The following is a 27,594-nucleotide window of genomic DNA, read 5'->3' as shown; positions in this document are numbered from 1 at the left end:
GACGATGCATAGGGATTTATTATCATACGAAATTTATTTTCATGGCCAGGTGATCATGAATCATGAAAATTAAATGGATTTATTGAATATAATACACGAAGGGTATAATATTATTCGATATAATATTATATCAAGAGTGGCAAGCTTACAACATAAAAGAGAATGAATTCGAAGATTATCTTAAAGATCAAATATATTTTATTATATTTACAAAATTGCACTAGCTAAATTCTCTATTGTCGCTAGGCGAATTAAAATGACAACAATAACAAATTTCGCAAGATGGAACTTGTTGTTGAGAATCCGCTTAATTTCGTGGATTAATACCTGTAAAATATATTTGCAAAGATGACTCATGCCATGATGCTTTGCTGTGTTTACAATATAAAAATAATGAAAGCTTTTTCTTCAGAATTCGATTGTCTACATTATAATATAATTTACAATAGGATAATTTTAAAGAGAAAATGTAAAATTTCAAAATTTGAGAATTTATAAAAATTTAAAAATTTAAAATCCTAGAAACTTGTGAAATTTATGACATCTTAAACTTTTCAAGATATTTATATGTAGTGTTATATGTTGATATAATATTCAAAAATATTTTAATTAAAAAATTTTTAAATTTGAAAATTAGATATTTGAATGTTACGACATCTCAAATTTCAAGATATACACACGTGTATTAAGATGACTAAAATTTGGGAACTTAAAAAATTCGAATAAAAAGAATTAAAAAATTTGAAAAATATTCATTACTTGATAACACCAAATTTGGCATTTCTACCCTTTATCAGAATCGCGGATAAGCCATTTTTCGTCACGTCAATGCTACTACTGTGACGTCGTTCCGCATAGTTATCGATCATCTGATACATTTCATCGGATATCTCCAAGTCGCATTCGCATTGAAGCGCCCATTCTTAGAAAGGAAATAAACAAAATGAAAATACGCATTCAGTTTTATTCTCATATGAATACTTTACTTAATCTTACTATCTACCTTTCACATTATCGTTATCAATCTTTTTGTTAATACTAAGCGTTTTTGACGTATTCAAATGACAATCGCAACAACATTTTAACGAATCCACGCTTATCAACGAATCCATATTCTGCCCGATATTTTTCTCGTCGTAAATTGTATTTTTCGTATCATCTAATTTGTCCTCGGCACAGTTAAACTGTTCGATTTTACAAGTGGCTTTGCATGTATTATCATCTTCGTTCGTTGTGCCCGTGGCCTCTTTCGTTATATAAGAACCGCTGGAATTATTAAACAACGCGCTGCTAGATTTGCAATCTGCAGTTCAACCCGTTTCTTACCGCCGATTCTCATGATCCTCTTCTTTAATCCCTGTCGCCTCTATCGAAATATTCGTATCGAACTGAGGCTGTTGCTCTTCCACAGACAAGCTAATGTCAAACTTTTTCTCGTCTTTCACAGCCGTGAACTCTTTTTTCACGGAGAACTCTATCTCTTTTTTCCAATTCTTAATCATAACTTCTTTGTTATCCTCCATTTTGAACATGTGCTGCGAAAATTATTTCTTTATTTACATAGCCGTTGTAAAATGTTGATTTTTATCGATAACCATGCAATTTAATTTTTCTCAATTTTCATTACAGTTTTTTTTTTTTCTTTAAATAGCTTCATAGATTTATTATTTTTTAAATAGAATCCGTGTATATAAATATATACGGTCTCCACTTATTTTTTATATATGCTTATCTTAATATAAATACATTTTGGATAATATAAAAAAATTTTGGTTGAACGAAAAGTTATTTTTTTTTAAATTCTGATAGATTTAAGATATTTCAACTTTAACTGATTGAAAGCTTAAACATTTCAGAGATGCTATGAATAGATTTATCAATAGGTACTAAATGATAAGATTGATGTCGTTACTATTATAATTTCAATCAATATTAACATTCAACCATCGTGATATTTTAAATAAAAAATAAATCTTTACTGCTCTTACATTTGATATAAACAAATATATATATATATATATATATATATATATATATATATATATATATATTTAACATATTTAACTTAGCTATTTAACTTAACTTTTTATTTCAGATAAAATGAAACTATTTAAAGAGAGATTGTAATGAAATGATCAAAATCGAGAAAAGTCATGATTATCTCTTTACTATCAGATAAATTTTTACCGATAATTGAGGAATATTCTCTACTCGTTCTACTTTTATTATTGCTTCGTTGTTATATTCTTTCATTTCGGAGGATTGGTTCAACATTGAAACTTCAAGAATAGGAAGAGGTTTATCACCTGCCTCGTCGCGCATCAGAGGTAGATCCTTTGGTTTTATTTTTTGTACAATCATCTGAAATAATAAAAAATAATTATTTTCTTTCTCTGTATTAATAGAAATGATGAAAAATTTTCTTTTCGCGTAATTTTCTTATTTCAATAATTCACATATTCCAAAATAAAATACAAACATAAAAGATAAAATGAATACCTCTTTTCCTGATTTATCCATAATCTTTACAGTCCCCATAATATTCAGACATTTGAACATATCCGCGATGAACGCCTCGTAAGCTTGCAATTTCTTTGTCAAAGCTGTTTGCGCCATTCTTTCGCTTTTCACAGTTGCTTCTGTTAATTCTAAGTCGCGAGTGAGACGGTTCACTCTCGACACGAGTTGTTCATTATGCAATACTAGGAACTGCACCTAAAAAATAAAATTTTTTCGTGATGATGTATTGTTGAAGAGCTTTTTTGGAAAAAGAGTAATAATGATAATCAATCGAAATCGATCGAAATTATACAGATTATTAATGTATTCATGGAAATCATTCAGGGAATCGATTCTCTAAAATAAAAATACAGGTTGAGACTTATTTATTTAAATTATAAATAATTGAAGTTAGATGAAAGCATAGATAAAAAAGTTGTATCTCATTTCTTTCATCTGAAGCAAATTTAAACAGTGTTTGTAACTTAATAAATAAGTCTCAACCGACATTTTTATATACCAACTTTTGTTTGTTTTGAGAATTGATCCTATCAAAAATAATGTTCCAAAATAAAAAAAATAATATCAAGAAGAAGAAATCATAGTTTCTTTCAATTTTGCAATACAAGCTTAATAATTCTCTTATCAAATATTGAAACGAAAACAACCGATACGAAGTTTAAAATAAGACTACATTTATCTCACCCTGTTCGTCGTGAACGATGCCGATTTCGAGCAGAATCGGCACGTCCTCTCGGTTTTCTGTCTTTGATCTCCAAACGATCGCCTGGCACGATACGATTGACCGATATTGTCGGTCGATCGGCTACATCCGATTATCTTTCCCGTGTTCCCGATTGTCGGTGACAGAATCGTGGGTACATGATTATCGTTGACAATGTCATACTGAAAAATTTCGTTCGATTCTTAGTGTTGAGTTGGCATTTTTCGCCGGCCAACCGGAAATTGCGAAATCATCCGGTTACAAGCTTCCACTTACGTCCGGCGTATTCGAGCTTAGATCGAGGGGGCGAACATTTGGGGTCACAATGAAGCGGAAATAAGAGCTAGTTCCCAGGATTTCTATTTCTTTGCTCACGTAAACGAATTGATAATCGACGTTTGGCAATGCCTGTAGAGCAGTTTTTAATAACAACGATGGAAATCGAGAATTGTTGTAAATATTTAGATTCTTAAATATTATAGATTTCTTGCATCAGATTTTTAAATTATGATTGTGATGTGAATTTAAAATCAAATGAATTTTCAAATTAAAATAATAAAAATATCGTGTAATTCCAATTTCATTCAAATTATTTTTTAATATTCTTTTATTCTATGGTTAATTGTTAAGCATTTCTCGTACTCGTGAAAGTGTAATAAATTTTAAAGAAGATGAAAATTATCAAAGATTGAAATAATGAATTTTGAATAAGATTAGGAATTAAAATGAGAGAAAGAAAATCCTCGAATTCATTAAATTTAAGAATCGTCGCATTATACCATTGTTGTAATAATATTTAATAACCTCTCGATGGAAAGTATGTAAAAACGTAATACTTCGATTGGATAAATTCGATAGATTCTTAGGTGATACAGTGACGTATTCGAACGTGAGATATTGCTGCAGATTGGTCCACCCTCTTGGAAAAATTCCGATCCAATCACGCGTTGATGTATGAACCTCAAAAATTCGATTATATAACGTACTATGTAATTAGTTAAAATCGATAAGATTTTACTCACTCTCTCTTGTATTGTGTAATATACAAGTATGTTCTCGTCGATAGTGTATTTCGTTCTTAATTTCTCGAAATGAACTCCATTGGTATACTGACAGTGAAACGTGCCACGTGCACAGCAATACATTTTCATGAATATTTTATGACAGAGGAACAAAGTCCAAAGAGGAGATCAAGAGATCGCTTTGAAAACAGTCGAATTCAAAGTGCATTTATTATTTGAGAAGAGATGATCAAACCATCGTTGATATAGAGAATTTAATAAACAGAAGAATTGCAAAACTTGCATACTTCAGTATTCTTGATTTTATACAAATTGGAATAATTAATAGTATAATATTGACCGATTTAATAATCGATTTAACATATGGTTATTTCAATATTATAACTATTCTAACTTCTTCTCATAACATAATTTAGAATATTTTTAACACTTGTAATAAAACTTGTAATAATCAAAAAATATAAATTTACTTTTAATTTAATAAAAATAATTAAAAATATATAGTATTGTCTATATTTATTACTGTATTGTAATTGTTAAATCCATAAATTAATAATAAAAATTTAAAAATTGAAACATTATTGATCATATCGTGCTTTTTTAATTTTTATAATATTTATATTTAGATTTTTCTAACTTATTATATCATTTATGCCATTATTATTATTTTTATTTATATATTTTACATTAATTTTAATAATTTATTTTCATATTCTTTGAAGATATTTTTAGAAGATCTAATGTCAACTCCTCGTGATGAGATTTGAAAATATTATATCAAATTAAAGTTTTCAAATCATATTTGATTAAAAATATTATATTAGAAATATTGTAATAAGAAAAATTACATTCGATAAAAAATTTATTCTTTGGAAAGCAATATCAAGAAAACTATATTTTAATTTATTTTTTATACTTTGTTTCTCATTATTTTTATTTTTATTTTCCATATTACAATTAATCTCAGATTTAATTAATTTTTATCTAAAAATTTTTTATAATTTGATTAATTTTTATATCAAATAAATTTTCATATTACAAAAATCCATAATTAATAGGCCTTGTATAGTAATTTAACTTTCGCACGGCTTAAGTAAATAAGAAATCCCCTCCAATCAATTAGAACCGATCAAGGTGAATTTTAGCGTGAGGCGTCATTCGTCTATCGAAACACGTCATTGTGAAAGGACGTGTTATCGATTTAAGTTATGTGACTATATTTCAAATAATTTTATTCGTATTCTATTAGTGAATTCATAGATTATTAACTGTTTTTTATTTATTTATTTATTCATTAATCCAAAATCGTGATAATAAAATTAATTCTTAAATTCTTTTATACTTTTGTCTTCGTTCATTGATTGTTGAGGTTAGTAATTTGCATTACATTATAAACCTATTTTTTATAGAATTTTAATTTAATATAATTGTTTTATTTTAATATAATTGTAATTATAATATATATATATATATAAAACTTAAACGAACGTGTTTTAAACTTAATAGTTTTTTATTTATTATTTTTAAATATTCATTTTTAATATATATTTATTTATTTAAATAATAAATCGAAAATAAAAATTTAATTCCTATGTTAGTCACAATTAATCATAGAGGGCGTAAGAAACACTTTGATTCTTTTCTTTGAAGTTGGTATTTCAGAACACGAAGTACCATAAGATGAAAATGTACCATTTCATTTTTAGTTTCAATTCTAACCATTGGTAGCGTTGTAATCTCCTCTATGCTTGATTGATAAGGATGAAAATGACAAAAAAATGGTAATAGAAGTGAAAAGTGTATAAATATCGTAATTATATAAGAAAAATATGTTACATTATTAGATCTATGATTTTCTCTATGCGCATATAAATATGTAATAATTATAAGTCTGAATTCATAAACTCGAATGCAAATTCTTTCATAAACGTAAATCACTATTATTGATTATAAACAACATGCTGATTAATAAAATTCATTTTTTTATTCAATTAATTCACATATTGCTGTAAATTATATAAATCATATATATTAAATATATTCTTTAAAATTATTATATTCCTAATATATAACGAATTATTAAAAAAAAAGGAAAAGAAAAAGAAATATTTGAACAAATTAACGATAATTAATATAAATTCATCATTTGTAGAGAAATATATATGTGTTCTAATTAAATTAAATTAACAAAAATTAAGTTTGCCAATAAAGTGACAATGAAAAATTATTGTAACGCGCATTACACATGAACGTTCAACAAAAGAAATTTTCGAAAAATGCCGCCATATTGTAGATGACACGCGCATGCGTTTCGTCTACCGCGACGTGTTCCTATTGGTCAATTCCGGAGTCGGCTCTCTGGAGTGCACGCGCGCTCAGGTGCCGTACTGATCGCTTCGATGACAAGGCCGCCAGTTACTGTTCGTGCACGAATGCGACGAAATATCCGAACGTCTTGGCGGGTTTTCGCTCGGAGCTGTGTTCACGAGACCAGCTCAGCAACGAGGAAACGAAGGTGACGTTTCTACGAGAAGGAAACAGTGAACGTTCAACTGTAAACGAGAAGAATAAGGACCAGCATCGAGGTACTTGCACACAGGAGACACCAACGCACGGAGAACCTGTCGAGCACCTGAAGTTGCATTTTAGTCCAACTTTGGCCGCGCTGATAGGCGGACGATTCGCAGGTGAGTGAGCTGTAAACGATGCGTCGGCGCGACTAAGCACGCGGTTTCTCCATCTCGCTTTCTCTCATATCCTTGTCACGTTCACGGATTTCAATGAAAAATTTCCGTGCCTATCCATAGTGTATATACAGACATTTAGTTCTACGCATCTCAATGAATACGTATTCGTATCTCTTTCAACAACGATACTCAATCTTTTTCGTTTTAAAATTTCATTTATTTTTTTTTATCTATATTATCATCCGAAAATCCACGAACTCGAATGATTCCGGGATTGTGTGACGGCTCCAAGTGACCGATGAATATTTGACAAGAGACTGACAGAAATTCGATTAATAGAGGCGCTCTGCTCGAGACGCGGATCGTTATCGATGCTGCCCTTTCCTGACAGATCTTTCAAATACACGTATCTCTCTTGTTTCGATTCCCAAAATAATGATTTCATAAACGGTGATCGAATATGAAGAAGAGGGAGCAATCTTTTCATCCTGCTTCGAAATGGATTTGCTCGTCTCTTTTCCATCAATGGATTAATCGAGATTTAATCGAGACAAATGATGGAAAAGAAATTAACGATTTGGAAGGATCATAGTAACGGTATTTAAGTATTCTCTTAGATTTGCCAAACGTACATAGAAGAACTTCGCTCGCGACCTTGATCGTAGAGTTGGTATAGCGGTATACTCGAGCCGCGCGCGTCGATAATTCCTGTCGTGCATTCTCTGTCTCGTATTCGTCGTCTTCGCGCCAATCCGCTCGTTCCCCTCTCAGCTGTGCATCGATACCTGTTTACAACGTGTTCCTTCCCGATCCTTAGAGTATAAACGTGTTCGTTGCCTATCAACTGTCAAACGTGGAAAAAATTTCACTGTTAGGCGGCAACAAATTCGAAGAAATAGGAATTAGGATGGAATGATGAAATTTCGAAAATATCGATTTCGGTGGTATCGTAGAATAATTTTTCGATTTTGTGGGAGTTAGTTATGTGTGTATATTTGTTACGTAATGTATAAAATTATGTTAAATCTATTGAAAGTGCAAATACGATAAATATGGTTTAAATGGATAGTTCAGAAATTGAAATTTCGAATAATTTAACGTAATTTAAAAACAAATTCCATTGTATTCAAACGAAAGGTCGCGACTTTCGATATTTACTAATTAAAATTTTAAATTAGAATTTCTTACATTATTAAATTATTTTGAAAATATATGAAAATAAAATTGTGTTATATATTTATCACGAACGAGATGCAATAAATGAAATTTCGAATAGTTTAATTTAATTTTGGAATAAATTCTTTAATTCGAATCTAATTTAATATCATGATATTAATTGACTATCTATTGTCAATCTATTGTTAATTGCAATTTTAAAATAAGATTGAATTTTATGAACAAATTTTGATAGAATAAAAGTTTGTTTCGCTGAAAATGTGTCAATTCCGATTGATTTTCGGAGAAGCGAAACTTTTTTTCTACATCGTAGAAGTTCGTACAATTTCTATAGCATTCATCTGAAATATTAAAGTCGAAATTTCAATCATTTTTGCCATAAATGTTAAATAAACTAAACAAATTTGCATCTACTCCGAATAAATTGCTAATTCGTGCAAGGAATACATATTTTCAATAAATATTTCTATAAATATTATTTGTTTAAATTGAATTTCCATTTGGAATACATTTTATCATAGATTTTTATAAATTCTCTTCTAAAATTATTTTCGAATAAATTTTCGTTCGTAAATTTCGCTCGTTCGAATTTGCTGTCGTAACTTTGAGGTTAATCCTTTTATTGTAAATTAAATATTTCTAATTTAAAACTTATTGTTTCACACGTACACGCACACATAATAATTAATCTTTGGTATATAAATGATCGATTGAAGTGAAGCGAAATACACGAAATAAGTAATTTTTTAAAATTAAAAACGATATTACGTATTCCAAATATTTTCTCGAAATATTATGATTTAAAAAAATAATTCTCAAAAATTATTTTGATATTTAAAATACACTTCCATTCCGGGAAAATAGAAATGAACATTTCCTCTAAATATCCGTGTATTGAATAATGTAAAATATTTTTTGAATTTTTTCTACATCGTATAATTTATGTTAATTGAAAAATCAGCATTGATTACGTAATCGTCATTAGCATTTTACATAAAAAACAAAAATTTGTCAGATGCAAAAATGAAATAGATCTTAAGTTTAAACTTCTTGAATAATTTAATACCACAAGTTTTACAAAGGATTTAAAGTTTTGTAATACGATAAAAATTTTCGTCCTTTATTTAAACTTTGAAACTTTCTACTTCGAAATACCTGAAAATACAGGAAAATACTTAAAAAAAAGAAAGAAAAAAATAAAACGGAGCATTAGACCATCCCGTGAGGTAACAAAGGAAAAATAGAATATAGAAATAATGGTAAACGGGTCAATTAGTTGAACATTTGCTTAGGTAAACTTGGAAATCTCCTTTCTGTTCCATTTCAGAAGTTCGACGTACCGCATTCTGTATTAAGGTTTCCAGAAAGTCTTACAATGGAGCCTCGCAAAGAGTGTATTCAGTATCGTTCTCTTTATGAATCGAACAAAAGGCGACATTGCGATCGCAATAGTCTGTAATATACTCAAAGCATTGGAAATACTATAATTAATACAGATCAAGTATATTTAGCCAAATTGCAGAAACGATGAAATTTTATCGGATAATTATCTTCGATTGAAAAATTTAATCAGCAAAATTGAAAGACTTCGTGAAAAATGTTGAGCATTTCATCTCAATGTTCTTTTTTCCCCCCTCTTCTTTCTAAATATTTAGAATATGTGATATAAATGTTACGTATTTATTATTTGTAGAAATTAATTTTATGGAAAGAAAGTAAACATTACGTTAATTAAAAATGAAAACAAATTTGCTTTAAAAATTTGTAAATTTATTCAAAAATTTATATTTGAATAAAAAGACTAATAATTTTAAATATTCTTTGCGTTGATAAATATATGTAGATAATAATTTCATTGCATTTCGTTATTTAAAGATTACATTCGAATGTAAAATGTTTGCCGGTTAATTAATGCCAAATTGATTTCGAACAGCAGTGATTTCTTATTACGATTTTTATAACGATATTAAAAAATTTTAATTCCTCTTTATAGAATAAAAGATTATAGAACTTTTTTCTATTCTATATTCATTTAATAAAATTATAAAAATTCCTTGATTCTAATATTAAAATCAAAATCAAAATCAATCTATTTTTTATTTAAATCTTAAAAGATATAAGATACAAAATATTAATTCAATTTTCCTTTTTTTTTTTCACTTGCACAAAAGAATTAAATAAATACTTAGTTTTTTCTTTCATTCAATTTTCCATTTAAACCAATTTCATGAAAAGATTATAATAAACACATACATAAATATAATATTGATCTTTGTTGAATATATGAAAATATCTCTGTCATATCGGGAAAAAAAAACACAAGATCTACTTCTGATAAATGTTTATCTACTAAATGTTTATTCTACAATTACACAATTGTTGTGAAAATAAAATAAAACCGAAGAGTTTTGTTAAAAAAAAAAAATAAAAATACTCAGACGAATATTTTTTGAATATTTTCCAATCGTGTTGTGTTTTCACAATATTAAAAATATATTCGTCTCGCCTGTTATCCATTTAATCGCGTCAATTATCTTAAAATATACCATATCAATGCCTCGATCTAACAATAATTCAACAGTTTTCTACACTCTCGAGATGTTAAAAAGTTTTTCTTCGATAACAAACGACATTATCAATTTTCGATTTTCCTGTTTTCTTTTCTCTCTCTCTTTACATAACTTTTTTGCGTTTCAAAGTGATAACCGATCGACGCAGTCACGTCACGAGTTAGTAATCTGATCGTTAAATGACCTCTGTCATTTATCGCGCAATACATAATGGGATCGTGCGAAGGAGTTAAAAAAGCGTGGACGTATCGCGAGGCTCGACGTATCCGAGAATCAATCGAGGCACAATGGGCGATAATCGGGGCATGACAAGATGCAGATCGAGCCATTCAATTACACGGTTCCGGATTTGCGAATTTACCGTAAATTATTCCGGGGACCTTGTGCTTTGGAACCAGATGATAAAAAAGTCGCAAAACCGGATCCGAGAAAAAGCTATCCCAGCTATTTCTGTCGTTGAAGCCATTCAAAGGAAAAGCGATATGCTTAAGTGTTACGTGAAAGTAGTCGATAATTTGAGGATGTAAAGTGGACGTGTTATTCGATTCGAGCTAGTTTAGGAAGGAAGATTTAGCGTTCAAAGATAAAATTTGCCAATTCTCCGCAATGGTGGAAAAAGTTACGTGACAAAATTAATCCCGTGCTTATTGTCAAGATATTTTTTTTTTTTTTTTACACAGATCTTAAATACGAAAGAGGAGATAAAAATAAATAGATAAACAAACAAATGAAAAAATAGAATTTATATCCATCGTTATTTGAATAATAATAAAGTCGAATAAAAGAAAAGGCAAATACAAGAAACAAAGAAAGATGAAAAGTAAAGGCATCATTTTAAAATTCATAGTTGAGAATTTAAAAGTAAAATTTATATAACACTTCAATTCTGAATAATAGTAAAGTAAAGTAAAAGAAAGATGAAAATGATTGAATTAATTTTCGATTCGAATTATTTGAAAACTTGACGAAGCAAATTTTTTAAGTCTAAAAATAAAATTTATATCTACTATATTCACAAGTTTGAATCATCAAGAACAAGGAAAATAAGAACAAATAAATTTGCCTAATAAATTACGTAAAATGCATCCTTCCATGATATTTATGGTAATAGAGTAATATCGTGGAGTGTAATAAACATACAAAATAACGTGCCTGTAGAACTTGCTTTTTCATTCTTTAAACGGAAATCTTGACGAGTTCACGGTAATTCGAAGCGAACGAAGCTTCTTTCTGCACGTCGCGTAAGATTATGTTCAACTTCGTCATAGAGTGATCTCTAATTTCTCGACAAAGTTTTCGAATAAATTAAATCCTCTGACCCTTGCGCTGTCCGCTCAAACAAACTCTTTGAGATCCTTCGTTGATAAATCCTAAATAAATTGAATCATTTTGTCTTCATTGGTCCACCTTTCTCCAAAATGTTTAATTACAAACGTCCCTTTGTGAGAATTTTATGATACAAAATCTTTGTGGCATTCCATATAATGCAATTTTTAAGGTAGATTATTTGTCATAAAGTTGTCATGGATATTTTTAATTTATTTTTAATTTAATTATTTCCGTAGAAAATTTAATCACAGATACAATTATTCTTTTCAGTTTAATCGCGGTTTTAAATTGCTAAAAAATTTTTTCCTAATTAACCCTTCATAAGCAAACACATTTTTGATAATTTTCGTGGGCAATCTGGGTCGTTTATATCTTCCCTTTTTTTTTCTTCTTCTTCTTTTTTATACGTTTACTTTATTATACAATCCTTCATCTATTCAAACATTTAAAAAGTTTATAATTAAGCAAAAATAAAAATCGCTTTGGAGAAATTCAGAAATGAAATTTTGCTCCAACGTTAAATCCCAATGATCGTGTCGAAATAAGGTCGAAAAATTCGAATCTTTAATTATAAAAATACAGGAAAAACTGTACGATACTTTCTTTCATCATTTGATTGTATAGATGATAAGAGAGATTCATTATTCGCGCACACGTTGTAATTAGCTTATTAATTATGAAAATATAAATTCTCGCAAAACGTTTTTATCGTTACCAAGAAATCTCCATTCGTTTCTCAAAATGGCGATACGATCGATCAGTTAGATAGCCTCTTCTCACGAGAGGATAATTAAGGGCTACCGTGAAACGAGCCAACGCAGCTGAACGTCTGCGGTTCATTCTCAAGATGCTGCGGATTAACCGACGGTAGCAGTCGATCTCAATGCATGTTAACATGGGGTCACGCATTGATAATTTGGGTCGTGCATTTTCGGCGAGGCGCGTCGCCTTTACATCGATCCTCTTTATCAGTGGCTGCGTTCAAACCATATCAATCTATATTGTGATAGAGTTAATTAACGAATTTCAATGTGTCGCCGAGTTACGCCCGGATAAGCGTATAAATGTAACTCGACAATTCGTGGCCAATGAAAATATTCCATATCGGATTAAATAATGTATAATTTGGAACGTTGTCGTTGTTCGTTTAGCTTGATATAATTTAACAACTGTTGGAACTTGATTTTAAAAGAATTTTGAAGAAACGTAAGTACATTTGATTTTAACAATTGTTTATTTATATGGATAAGTTAAGTTTTATTTTTTTCAATAAAAAGACACGAGTTTTATACATAATGAATAATAAAAATGATATGATTTTATTACGAGGTTGAAATTAAAAAAAAAGATATGAAAAATGTATCTGAATTTTTATGTTGTGTAAAAATGACGATGTAATATTTTATATATAGGATATTGATATATTCATGGAAAGATCAATTCTAAAAGCAAAACAAAAAAAGATGTATAAAAATATCAGTGGAAGCTTATTTATTGAGTTATTTAAGCAATTTAAATTTGCATCTGTTTTGACTCTCTGTATAAATTTGATTTAAATATAATATTCTGCCACTACGAATGAAAAAGTCAATTATGTTACAGTCATGCTATAATTATGTCTGATTTATTAGTTTTATATTATATTTATTTAGTTATATAATATTTATTAAGTTTTGATTAGATTTTATTTGAGTTTGCAAAGCCTTGATTTTCGTTCAAAATTTAATATTTTCAATTTTATAAGTTTAATTTTTTTGTCAATAAAGTAGTCAGAAAAAAAAACATTGCGTTTATTGCATACAAGAGTGTTTTAAAATGGTACATCCATTCGTGGAAATAACGATTATTTTAATACGTTAGAAGGGTTTAGTGAGATAAGAGGAACGCTTAATTTTTTTTCTTTCCAATTTTCGTTGACGTAATAGTCACTTGAATGATAAACTTAACAAGTTGCAACAATAATAAATTTTGTTTTCTGTGTATGATTTTTAACATTCTTGAAGTAAACATTATTATAGATTCAATTTATTGTTAAAGCTGTTATGGTTTATTTGTTATTAAGCAAAAATATAATGTTCAGGGAATGAAATTGGCACGATGAGATTATTATTAATACATGTATAAAAAATATATGATCTTTTTGATAAAATCAAGTGAGATATTCTGCACAAAGATTTTTTTCCATATATTTGCTTGAATATTGAATACATTTTCCATAGCCACTATGTATTCATGCACTATTCAAGAATTATTATACTTATTACGTTGCAACATATTATCTCTTGTAATTGATCATTTATGGGCTGAGAAAAATTCAATAGACATATCTGATTCTTCGTTTAAAAAAGTTCTAAGAAATAAATCCTTCTTAAATATTTTTAATATCTAGTTCTCTTATTAAATTCATTTAAGAATATCATATAATATATCGAATGCTTGTACAGATCTTCCAACCATATCGAAAGAATCGAGTCAACATTAGAAATCAATTTTTGTTTGAAAAATTTGAAAATCATTTTGACAAATTTAATTCCAATATTAATTTTCCTACTATGTTTAAGTAAGTAAATGGTCAAGTGACTTTTAAATTATTTCTGTGTTTAATTAAATTAAATTTTTCAAGTTTTCTTTTAAATATCTTATATCATGTCAAGAATAAATTTTTTGTTAAAAGTAATTATGTATCAATTTTGAATTACTTTTTACCAATTTTGAAAGCTCATAATGAATATATTCATAATAAGAATTCTAGGAAGTAGTATTCCACGTAATTATAATTATAATTTATATAAATTTAATTTATTAGAGAATTTTTTTACATTTTATTTTTGTTTAAGCTTTCTCTATGAATAAATACAACGAATTCTACGGAATGAATTGGAGATATTTCAAGTTTATCAGAATAAGGAAATAACTTTCTAATGAGTTATACGTGTTGTATCGTGATATATTAACAAAAGATAAGTGACAGTCACATACGTTGTCATGGATGCGATATAGATAAAATTCTATGTAAAAAATTATTCTTTTCTTTCAAATAACTCGAAAATTAATTATTCCAAATCTCACGTTTTGTAACATGTTTAAAAATCATTGGAATCATTTTTTTTTTTTTTGCAATTACAGTATCAACAATATATACATATATAGCAGCATCTCTTCTTATATTTTTTTCCTTACAAGCAATGGAATTTGAGTATCAGTATCAATAAATTCAATTTAATTAGCAAAACTCGATCTTCTTATACATCATTCTACATAAAAATTAACCGAATAAGTGCATCTCAAGTAAAACAAATTTCGAATATGTATAATAAAGTAAATCCAATAAAGTTGTGCCTATTATGTTATATAATATTCGTATCGATAAGATAAAAATAATTAGAATTCCCGTGTTTCTTTTATAAACATTGATATTTCATTGATTTTTTTCGCACGTTCAAAATATATCGTAACTCAAATAAACGTTTTGATAAATATTATTATTGCAACTATTGTTGTAATAACAAATAATATTTTTATGCACCTCAACTTTCAACAATAAAAAAAAAATATCTTAACTTAATATCATCGTTAGGATATCGACAAAATATCGATTCCATTATTCCTTGTCTTTGCACGCCTCGTTTCCATCTTTTCGATTTCGCGTTTCTCACCTCGTATCGCATATCCGGACGGAAGCGCGCACCGATTTCCACCCTTCACCGGCCATTAGTTATTTAAGCGAGCCGAGTGTATCGAACGCAACGAAACGCACGGAATAAAAAGATGCATTCGATTCCCCGTTGCTCGGCCACGATTTCGTAATTCAGGTCATGCGTGTATCCCTCTTCCTCTCTTCTTCCTCTGTCCCTCTCTCTCTCTCTCTCTCTCTCTCTCACACACACGCAGGGTCCGTTATTATACGCAACGACTATCGGTTATTGTTCGAGCAGTGGCATCGCGAGAATCGACACTGTCGCTGACAGCGAATCGATATCTCTCGACACCAGGTCCATCACTCACCATCGCTACGATTTTCGAGAGAGAATTCGGGAAATTTTGTGGGCGGTGGTTTGATTCGTTTTTTTTTTTTTTTTTTATTTTTTTCTTTGTGCGAGAAATATTTCGTTTAAAAAATTCTGCACTGGAGAGATTGAATCTCAAATCACTTTTGTAATGGGTAATGAATGATTCAATAGGTTGGGTTAGATTTGAAAATTCGATATAATATTTTGATTGAACATTTTCAGCTTTAACGAAAACGGACATTGCGTTATTGAATACGTAACTGAATAATATATATTTTTTGGAAAAAATTAGTTAGTATATTTTTTTTTTTATAAAATCTTCTATGAAGAATTTCTATTGTTAATAATTAATGAAAAAGAAAGAAAGGTTGTTCTCTTATTTATAAAAAAAGTTTGTTTCCTGGAAGAGTTAAGTTGTTGCTGCTATTTTTTTCTTTTATTCCTAGGCTCAAGAATAGAATCAAAATCAATAAATAGATTTATAGCGAGTAATTTTTCTAATTTCTTACTCGAGTTTGAATGCTATAAATAAACTCTGTGTGCATTCTTTATCGGAAAAAGAAAACGCAAGAAAGATAAAACTTACTTAATTCGGATTATAATCCAAAATATAAGCCATGTTTAATAGGAAAATATATAAACAATTCATTCATGTGTGTTCAGCAATTGCATGGTTTCAAAGATTTAGTTTCCTTAGGGGTGAAGTTACAATGTCGCATCAGAGGCGACGTACGTCTGGTAGAAAAAGTTACAATATTACGTCAGAGATTACGCATCCGTTAAGAGTTAATTACTTTCTATAACAAAGAATTATTAAATTATTTTCCTCTTCCTATAAATATCATCCCCTCTTGTATATCAGTATGCTATTCAATGACTCGTCGAAACTTTAAACTTGTACTTTTCTTTTAAAACTATAGTATAGATACTAAAATAATTATTGAGCTCAAAATTGTTGCGCTAAGATCATCAATATTTACTTCATACGTTCAATTTTATAAATAGTTAAATATAAAAAAAGTTTGAGGTTAAAAATAATAAAAATTTTTATTCCATAACAAGTGATAAATATGGAATAAAACTTTTTCATTTTGAGATTAATTTAGATTTTTTTTTTTTTTTCAACAACATTTTTCAATTTCACCACCCACTCATCTCCATCTCCGTATCCTCCTTTAATTGGCTGTTGAAAATCCAAATCATCGCGTCAAATCTTAAAAAAGTGTCGTCCTCGAGCGACAACATTCATCCTTAACCAAAGCGAAATAGAGACGAAAAAGAAAGAAAGAAAGAGTCTTTTAAACCTGTAAAACCACCAAGACGAGTTAAGAAGCTTTCGAAGCCCGTGGAACGTCCGCGAGCCGAGTCGAGCCGAGCATATCGAGGGGTTTTCCGGCACATAATCGATACCGGTTTGATAACATTCCTCGGGGAAATGCCGGGTCAACGTTCCGACATTACGCTTCCATGCGATCTTCCACTCGACTCCTGTCGTGCCAACTCGCGCCTCGTTCGCGCTATCATTTGGCATAGCGCTTTGGACCGCGTCGATTCCTTTAAAGCAGCCCCTCCCCTCTCTTGGAATCTCTTAACTGGCGATTTAGGTCGCGCATTATTTCTCGCATTAACCGATGGCCTCCAAGTATTCTCTCGAGTTTAAGAATCCTTGGATCGAGGAGCTTGTAAAGAAAAAGCAGGCCCTGGAGCAGGAGTTCGAACGTTGCGAACGTGGCTAGTTGAAATTTGAATGGATGATTATAATGGAAGATTATCGATGATAATGTGGACGTATCGTTAAGGGAGTTTAACTTTTTTAAGAATTTAAATTTACATATTTGATCCTAGTTTTTCGTTTTAATTATTGCGCGAGTATAAATATTCGGTGTCATTAAACTTCTTGATTTTAATACAATAGGCTCTTTGTAACCGATCCTTAGATGAGTTCCCTGACCGAATAAACAAACGATCGGTTATCATATTTAAGTATCATATTTGAGATTAAAGTAGAATATGATATATATACATAGAAAAATTATAATTAATATTAAAAAAATATATACAGTTTGTTTTCATCACGACCAATGTCTAATGTAACTTTTCAATAATAAATAAATTTCTAATATAAAATTTTTGGAATTTAGATCAATTGTAGCATGAATAACGATAAATGTAAAGATTTTCGAAGTTAGAAAACAAAAAATATTAAATTTCATAAAATAAATTTGATAAAGAGATATGAGTAGATAATGTATCTATTAAGATCAAATCTATCCTCTTCATTTTTAAGTTCTAAATTATAAATGATAATTTTTCCTCCATTTAGATTTGTATAGTTTGTTGTATAATTATCATTACTTATTAGATTATTTTAAAATCTCGTTGGATGCATCGAATGAAAATATTTTATATCACCTTTCCACCACTTTGTTTTTTTCTATCTCCTTTCATGCTGAACCACCAAGTTATGCGAAACTTTGCATAACCTAGTTGGATAATTCATAATTAATTTACTCTGATAAACGCTGCAGGTGTTTAGAAGTTTGTGAAATTACGATCGATGTAATAGGAGATATCGATAAAGTTTACAGTAATTTTGGCTTCAACGTAAATGATATAGCGAGACGTAATATTTGATGAGTTTTTTTTTAAAAATATATCCGTCACCGGCGCACGAAGGAAACCTTCATTTGCACCTGGACAGAGAAGTGTGTTATTTATAGGATAAGTATTTCAAGATTGACAGAATAGTTTAGCTTTACGAGCGATGCCTTGAAATACGATTCTCTTTACGAGCGTTTCACACGCAAACAAGAAACGTTAAACGCCATGTGTCTTTGAAAAATAGGAAAAGTGTGGAAAGTTTGTTGTACGATCTATTTCTGTTTTTCATTCATAATGTATCCGATAGATATTTATAAAAATTTATTATCCTTTGATCCTTGATAATTTTTTAATAGTCATGAAAATTATCACACAGAATAGCGTTTCTTTTTGACAATTGTTGTTCATTAAAAAATTATTAATCTCACCTAATCTAATATAAATCGTAAAATCAAAAATTAAATAAATTTTTACTTAATCATCAATATCAATTTAATTTCTAAATTTAATTTCAAATTTATATTAATAAAATGATTAAATAAAAATTCACTTAGCTGTTAAATATAATGGTTTGCATTGAGTTTGGAAAAGTTTTCTTAATTTGTTTGCTGTCATAAAGCGGCCGGCCATCAATTGTCTGTAATAAGTAATAAATCTTGAAATTAAAATTAAACTTAACCGAACTATTTTGAAGAAATAATTTTGTTAATAACTAATGAATAACGGCCGCCAAGTAAAATCTTCACAACATTATTCAAACTGATAACTTTAATAATATATTAAAAAACCATCAAAGCGTGGTAAATAATCACTTTTGTAAATAATTGCAACACGTTAAAATGATAATTTGTATTTTTTAATGTGTGGTAATTTTTATCACAAATCACACTTTATAACCTTTTTTTCTTTTGAATATAAATTTTTCATGCTTTTATCACATCGTTTCGATTCAATTGGTACACATGCAGCAATCATTACGTATGTTCGTTATTAATTGTACTTTTCATTTGCTTCATGCTCGTTTCAAAAGGTCACAGTTAAAAGTATTGCAGCATCGCGAAATCGTAAAATAATCACTGTTGCTCCATACTTTTTTTTTTCTTTCTTTCTTTCTTTCTTTTCCTTCAAATACATATATTCGAAAAGCAAATATATATCATGTTCGTTTTGCATTTTTCGATAGATGTGTGCTATCACGAACTCGTTAAATATTAATAGGGGACACTCGCGGTGCAGTATTTAATTGAAACGAGATTTTTTTTCTATGAAAAAGAAAATAGAAGGAAAAATTCTGAATTCGAATACTTTCGCAATATCGAAGGTGTTCTCGGTTTTAACGATGAAAAAGATTCTCGAAAAAAAGGGATTTTTCAAGTAGTTCTTATCTTTGCACCCTCTCGTAAAACTCATTACTCCTCCTGAGAGTGCTCCTCTTTGAGTGTAAATAAATAAAAACCAACCAGGATTTATGCGAAAAAATTCCTTTAGATTCCTTGTTTCATTCTAGATTTAGTAAAACTTGTTGTCAATGGCCGAGAAAAGATTTTGTTTTGGAAAAAAGAATAGATAATAGAGATAAAATGGTTTTAATTTGTATGTGCTCTTCAACTTTGCCGATGTTAAACAATATTATTTTGCTTATTTTGCTCGAAAGCAAATAAAAATTGAGAAGAAGATGTTATCATTCAACATTTGCACGATTTTTTTTTAACTCTTTTCTGATAATTAACTTCGTTAACTTTGTTGTGAAATACAGAAAGATTGTTTTCTTCTGAAAGAAATATAAGGAATAGAGATACAAATTCTCATCGTTTCATTTATAAAAGCTGTTAAAAAGTATTTAAAAAAAAAAAAAAAAAAAAAAGAAATAATTCTTTTAATAGAAAATTTTTTAAATAATTATTTCTATTATGGAAAGCGATTAAAAGTTTTGTTATTCGAATAATCAATTATCCATATATACAAGATGAATATGTATTTAAACTAAAATCTATTTGCATTCTATAATAAGCTCATTCTAAATTTAAAAACGTTTGCATTTTGGAACACGTGTCTTGGGATAGTATTTAAAAACGATAATTTATTTTTTGCAATACATTTCTCCAATTCTTTTAAATAATAAAAAATTAAGGTAATATACATTTAAAAATTGTTTAATTTTTAATTGTTTCGTATATCGATAAATTTTATTATTTTCCTGATCGCTTATTTAAATTAGTTCGGATTTTATACGCTATAATGATATTTATAATAAATAGAGAATGTTATTGATAATTTTTAATGATATTTTTATGGAAGTAATAAAAATTAAAAAATACGAATTAAGAACAAAAAGAACTTGTGATTCTTATTTGTAATTACATAATTTTTTATTTTATATCATAATGCGGATTAAAAGCAATAAAAGAACTTGATTCTTTAAATTGTGATTAAGTATAGTATTTTTTTAAAGATGTTCATGCTCGATTTAAAAATTTTAATTCTATGCTGAAAACAAGAGATACATAAACTATAAACTTTAATACAATTTTCTATTCGAATAACACGCGGTGTAATATTCGTTTGTGCACCATCGAGCTGTAATCGAATTCATCATATAATTGCGTAACATATCGGTCAAGAATAAAGTTTTCCAATCCAATTTACGTGATATCACCCAGATATCCAACATATACACTAACAGTCAAAAGTTTGGAATTACTATACATTCCACAGAATTTAGGAATTTAAAAAATGAAGCTTAAAAAATTTTGAAATTTAACATTGATGTTGACAAAAATAAATATATATATATATATTGAAATAAATAAAATTATTATTCATATCTATATTATTTTTAAATAAGCAAACATAATTGTATGGTAACAAAATTACATATATTTGCTTGTTACAATATCTTATATTTTTTTGACAGTTTGCAAATATGAAAGAAGAGATATATAATAAATAAAGAAAATATTTACATTATTCGTATAATCTAATAATTATTTATATTACTTCATATTGATCATATTTCGTAAAAAAGCAATTGATTAACTATTATTGTTGTTGGGTTAAAAATTTTTTTAAAAATATATAATCTGAAAAAAGAACGATTTGGAGAATCATATTTGGCATCATATTAAAACTAATAAAATTGGAAAGAAAAATTAAAATTTGTCACACAAATATTGAAACAAAAATAAAAATTATATATGCAAAGATGTCATTTTTCAACTAGAAATTAATTTTGCACTAAAATGCTTGTACATAGGAAAAATTTCATTTGCAATTAATCATTCTACGTTTTCGTTCACGCCAATTCTATAACCAATGTATATCTTCTCAATTAATCTAAATTAACAATATTGATAAATTCACTTACATTTTCTAAGATATATTTCAAAATAAAGGAATCGAAGATTAATTTATGTAAGATACAAGAAGTAATTTGCAGTAATTTAAAAATACCATTGCATTATATAAATCCGAAAATAAAAAAAGCGGAAAAATTTTTCTATAACAATTAATTATGATTTGAAATAAAAATGTTTATAAATACATTTTTTTAAAAATCTTATTTTATAATAAGATTAATATTTGCTTATCAATGCAAATGTTTAATATTAATTAATTTTAAAATAAGAAAAATACAAAATAAGAAATAATAATAAAGTTTTCCATTCATTTAAAAAAAAAAAAAAATACAGATTTCATCTTCAGATTAAGGAAAACAAAAGTTACGGAAAGAAATATTTATATTTATATAGTAGGCGTAAGAAAATTGCTTTTGTAAGATAGAAATTCCGCGTAGAGAAGCTATTCTATCATACCAAGAAAAATATCTTAATATTTTTCTAGTGAAATCAAATCAAGTAAGAAATATTAAAATAATTTATCTTCCAAATAAAATAGTTTCTAATAAAAAATTCGCAAAGAGTCCAATCTACACGAAATTAGAGAAAGATTGGACTTGAATTGTAAAAAGTAATACAAAAATCTCGTGCGTATAATTATACTATTGCTTAAAACAGAGTTTGTTTCAATTATAACCTAAATTATATGTATAATTATGTACATTCTCATTCTACTTAATTTAACTTCGATCAATGCAACGAATAACAATAAGAAAGCAATCACAACACTTTTCCCAATTTAATTTAACACAGCAAAATTTGCAAATTTTCATCCCCTGCTCGATCCAACTTACAATTAGAAGAATAAGAAAGCGATTATAAATTTTCTCCACTAGTCTATTTAATTCAACACTGGTCACCTAACAAGCCGTTCCAGGCAAAAGCGTCTCGCGGATTGTTCTCCAATTAGCGGACCTTTCGTTTTCGACGACGTTTTTCCTCGCGGCTCGAGAGGAGGATCCTCGAAACCAGCGCTTCAACACTCTCGAGCATCTGCCGCCAAGCGGGGACAAGCACGCGGAAAAAAATTATAAAATCCCTCCACCACCATCCTCCCTCCGTACTCTTCGCCCGTGGAATTTCGGGTCGCGGCGTTAACACGGAAAATTGAATTTTTTAATTATCACCGACAGCGCTGTCACGTGTAAGGGGGAAAATAGGCTTTCTTCCGCGCCGAGATGGAAATATTTTCGGGGCGGGTGGTGAATTTATCGAGCGCGGTTTACGAACGACCCCATTATTTGCGTCGACTTTAAATTTAGGTTAATTCCCTAAGGGGGGAGGTGTCGAATGGGAAGAGGGTAAAGTCGCGAGGACATTAATTGGTTTGTTTGCTTATTTGTTCCACGATTTACGAGTTGTTCGAAGTTGGCTCGCGGAAATCGATAGCAGGATTTTTCGATCATTTTGCGAATGTAATTCGTGCTTTAAGTTGCGTTTTGCTTGTATTCCTCGATCCAATTAAATTTGTTTCGAATTATTTGTAAGTATTTTATACGTGATACGTAAAAGTTGGTATAGTTAGATGTTTTAGTCGTTTGGTTAAATTATTAAGAAAAAATTGAAAATGTGTTATTAAAGGTGTCTATCTCTATATTTGTAAAAATGAATAAATTGAAAATATTGATTAATAAGCTTTTGATATCAATATCAAAGTCTGAGTTGTAAATATTAAATATCATTTTCACTATTGGGAACAATAGATTAAAAATGATTCAGTTTTATTAAACGAAAATTAAAAAAGAATTAAATTATTTACCAATATATCTGATGTTAGTGTGTTATTAATGACTGTTATAAAAAGAAAGAAAGATTATTTATCTTAATTTTATATCCTATTTTTTCGTATTTCTATTTCATAAATTAATTCGAGAAAACGTTTTTATAAATATCATACTATTTGAAGATAATATTCATATCTTTTGGTTTTTTATTATGAATATAATATGAATTTAGTAATAAATGATAGCACATTTGGATATTTATGTAAATTCATGTTACGAAAACAATTAAATAAATGGAAATTAAATAAAGATTTGTTGATATAAAAATAATGAGTGTTGTACTTTGAATATTTCGTATATTTTTGCATGTTATATGCATTCTATACATTTTTTTACGTGTAAAATAAATATTCGCAAAGTTGCAAGTTTACAAGATTTACATACAACTCGTCTATTATCACTCGTTCCAGATGTATGTATAAATAAATGCAATTATACATTTAAATTAATACATCCATCCATCCATATTTTCCAATTCCTCTTCATCAGATATCGATGATATTGTCTCTTATTTTTTTAACCGTCTTAATTAGATTAAGATTAAGATAATAGATTAAGCTTTTATAAGAAAAAATCTTCTGTAAAATATTAAATAATTAAACACACTATTAAATACAATTTTCTAATAATAAAATGTTTCAAAATCGATACAATGATTTGTATCACTCGAGTTTATTCAAGATTAAATTTATAATGGAAAATATATTTTGTCGAAAAAGTGCAAAAAAAAAAAGTTTTAAAAATTTATTTACTTATGGACAGTCGCCAATAGGATTCGGTTATGCAATAATTACCGAAATACTTATATATGAGGTATATTTATAAACTTAGTTTTCACTATCCTCCAACATAAGAACCAATATTGGCATTCAACTCTGTTCAATTATACGTTTAAAAATATATAGCTATCTTAGAATTTTCAGCTTTTATAAGTAAATTTATAAATCCATAAATTCAATGGCAATATAATCATCGTGCTAACAAAGATTTTTTAAAATTTACTAGAATCTCTCATTCGTTACAAATATATTCAATTAATTGAAAAAAAATTTATTATACAAAATTTCAACGAAGTAGAGAGAAAATTTAAATGATGCTTTTAAATAAGAAAGAATAAACGCGAAAATTATAAAAAATATGTTTAAAAAATTTTCAATAAACTTTTTATAAAGTAATTTTGCACTAGATGACGTTAGACTGAAATAATTCTATTTTTATTACACGCACACACACATACACACTCTCTTCGTCTAACTTTATTTAACGCATAATTAAATATTTTATAATTTGAAAAAATAAATTTCCACAGTGTTTAGAATCATTTTTCTGTAAATTTTCTTCTTTCATTCGAATATTTTATACATATTACTTTTCCATGTACTGTAATAAATTAAATTCCCATTGGTATCTCCTATTCTCCTTCCATCTCATCTGTAATACCTTCCATCTTCATGTCAATATCCGGATATCCGTTTCACTTAAGATCAATTTTAAATTTTACTTTAAATCTTCTTAAATCGAAAGATTTTCAAGTCTAATCTAAAGTTCATCATTACTCGACACAATTGTTATTGACAATTGTATAATAATAATATTCCAAGATAAATTTTTCTACGAGAGATTTAGATAGAAAATCAGAATCGTTGAACGATACTGAAAATTGTTGATGTTTACGCGAAGGATAATCGATTTATTAAATTCAATTCTCTGTGCCATCTCGAAAGAAAAATTCCTCCTCCTCGATCTCCATAATTTCCGTTCGATTCTTTTTACCCCGCGTGGGCGTCAGCTCTCTGCCTACATTTCCACGGTAAAGTATTCAGTGTTTTTCACGGACGGTCTCAGGTATCGATCAGGATGAATTCGTCTGAGTCGGTGATCCTCGTTCCGCGACATTCGCCTCCACACTCGAATAAAAGGTGAAACGAGCGGAATCGCGCGGATAAGATGGAACAAGCAGACTATAGAGGGACGAAATAGGTTATGTACAAGAGGGCGAAAAATCAGGGACGTCACGTGCCGCGGGATGCACCCTCCTCGAATTTGATTCCATTGAAACGTTCGAGGCTCCATTATGCTTCGTTTCTTTCATTCCATCGTTGCATCCTCTTCTTCTCTATATCTTGTTCCCGATTCAGCGAAGAAAGAACGATTTGCGATCGATAAACTTGCTTCGAAATTTTTCTGATCGGTCTGCAAATTGTAGTACTACGAAAAAATCGAGCATTTTTTTTAGATTTTTTTTTTTTAAAAAGAATTTTACAATTGGAGATTTTTGGAGTTGAAAAATATTTAGAAATAAATTTTATGATTTTGTTTCAAATAAAATAATTATTGAATATTAAAGTAATTTATGTTTCAAATATATCTATAAAAATTTTATTTCGGCAATTAATCCTTTGACGAGTTACACTACAAATACTTAAATCCTTATAAGAATTTCAAATCATTAATATCTAGGTTTAGAATTTGTTATAAGTGAACGAAGAATAGGAAGGAAAAGTGTATAATCTAAAGTTTCTCCTTTTTTTAATAATCATAAGATTGATTTTAAAATTGCCAACGGAATAGGAATCAAACGTATTTTAACATCGATCAATGTATAATTTTACACACCTTCTAGGATAATTTATTCGAATTTTTCTGATTTTCTTTTTATTGGAATTCCGTTGTTGTCTCTCAATAAAGCTGTCTCCCGAAAGAATTTTAAATTAGAAATCCCGGAAACCCGGCTCGAGAGTGAGTGGCAATAAAGATAATGCAGATAAGAGGGAACGGCCGTGATTTTAGAAATTTACCATCGGTTATTGTCAGCTTGTGGTGTTATTAAAATTATCCTGTTATCTGGTGGATTTAAATTCCTTTTCTTCATTACTTTCGCTTCGTATCAAGATTCTCGTGTTTATTTCTCGTGTTAATTTTTGATACAGAATTAATTAAGAATTTATTATTGATTATTGTCAAATTCCTTTGATATAAAAATATCTTTTGCTAATAACAATTTAATTATATAACAGCTGTAAATATTTAAAATTGTTAACAATATAGATATACATACATATTAGACTTAAGTTTGAAAGTATTGGTATAAAGTATATATTGAAATTATATGCAAATATATTTTTTTTTTAGCAAAGCATCATGAAAGGGTAAAATACTTTAAAGATTCCTCAAGTTTCAATATTTCTTAAACATAATTTCGTAATGTTACAGGAGAAACAAATTTTAAATTCCATTGTAAAAATATAATACCAGCAATAAAATTTTATTCAAAAGATTTTCCACTGTTAAAGAAATTTTCTAACGATACAAAAAAAATTGCACCACATTATATTCTATATAAATACAAACTTTTATTGAAATATTTAGAATTTTCAAGTTTCAAATGAATTTTCCTTTAGAATATTATACAAATATTTTTGTGGCTACCGTATATTATTTACATTGATCTTAAACAAGTTAATAAAATATATATCCCTTAGATATTATTGCAACTTGCAGAGGCGTTATATTTAATCAAATTGATCTTATTATTAGATTATATTTTCACTTCACAATTCTGTCCTTTAAAAAAAACGAGAATTTCACGATTTTCATACAGATCCGTGCCAAAAGGCTTGAATTTTTCAGATATACGGCATCATATAACGCTCTAGGAAACGAAAAATCGTTCGGAAAACTTGAGCCACTCTACGTTTGAATTTTTCACATGAACTTCTTCGTCCTCGAAATCTTGCAAGTCTTTCGCTTAGCGCTTTCTAAATATTATATTATAAATATATTGTTAATCAATAATA

The 27,594-nt window shown here is 28.4% G+C and overlaps 2 protein-coding genes across 3 annotated transcripts in view; one reads left to right on the top strand and one right to left on the bottom strand.

Moving 5' to 3' along the window:
* Positions 1 to 180: 180 nt before the first annotated feature.
* On the bottom strand, positions 181 to 4,506 carry LOC100868765 (uncharacterized). 2 transcript variants are annotated; one of them, XM_086903515.1, is made up of 10 exons: positions 4,246 to 4,506; positions 4,028 to 4,183; positions 3,500 to 3,631; positions 3,205 to 3,405; positions 2,500 to 2,715; positions 2,188 to 2,361; positions 1,327 to 1,535; positions 1,004 to 1,266; positions 760 to 922; positions 181 to 327 (listed from the first exon to the last, which is right to left on the bottom strand). In XM_086903515.1, the coding sequence occupies exons 1-10, from the start codon at positions 4,372 to 4,374 to the stop codon at positions 321 to 323; spliced, it is 1,650 nt and encodes a 549-aa protein (XP_086759641.1). In that variant the 5' UTR covers positions 4,375 to 4,506; the 3' UTR covers positions 181 to 320. The 2 variants fall into 2 exon arrangements, with proteins under 2 accessions (XP_086759641.1, XP_031772789.1); XM_031916929.2 differs by lacking the exon at positions 181 to 327 and having other exon boundaries at positions 756 to 922.
* A 2,149-nt stretch (positions 4,507 to 6,655) lies between these two features.
* Gdap2 (ganglioside induced differentiation associated protein 2) overlaps positions 6,656 to 27,594 on the top strand; it is a 79,121-nt gene continuing 58,182 nt past the window's right edge. Inside the window, exon 1 of the mRNA XM_003694271.4 lies at positions 6,656 to 6,932. The gene's annotated coding sequence lies outside the window, so the exon portion shown is untranslated. The remainder of the gene's footprint in view (positions 6,933 to 27,594) is intronic.

The sequence above is a fragment of the Apis florea genome, unplaced genomic scaffold (assembly GCF_048593485.1).
Source record: "Apis florea isolate Af1SG1 unplaced genomic scaffold, ASM4859348v1 contig_2291_pilon, whole genome shotgun sequence".
NCBI classification, from domain to species: Eukaryota; Metazoa; Arthropoda; class Insecta; order Hymenoptera; family Apidae; genus Apis; species Apis florea.
This window is presented reverse-complemented; position numbering and strand designations above follow the sequence as displayed.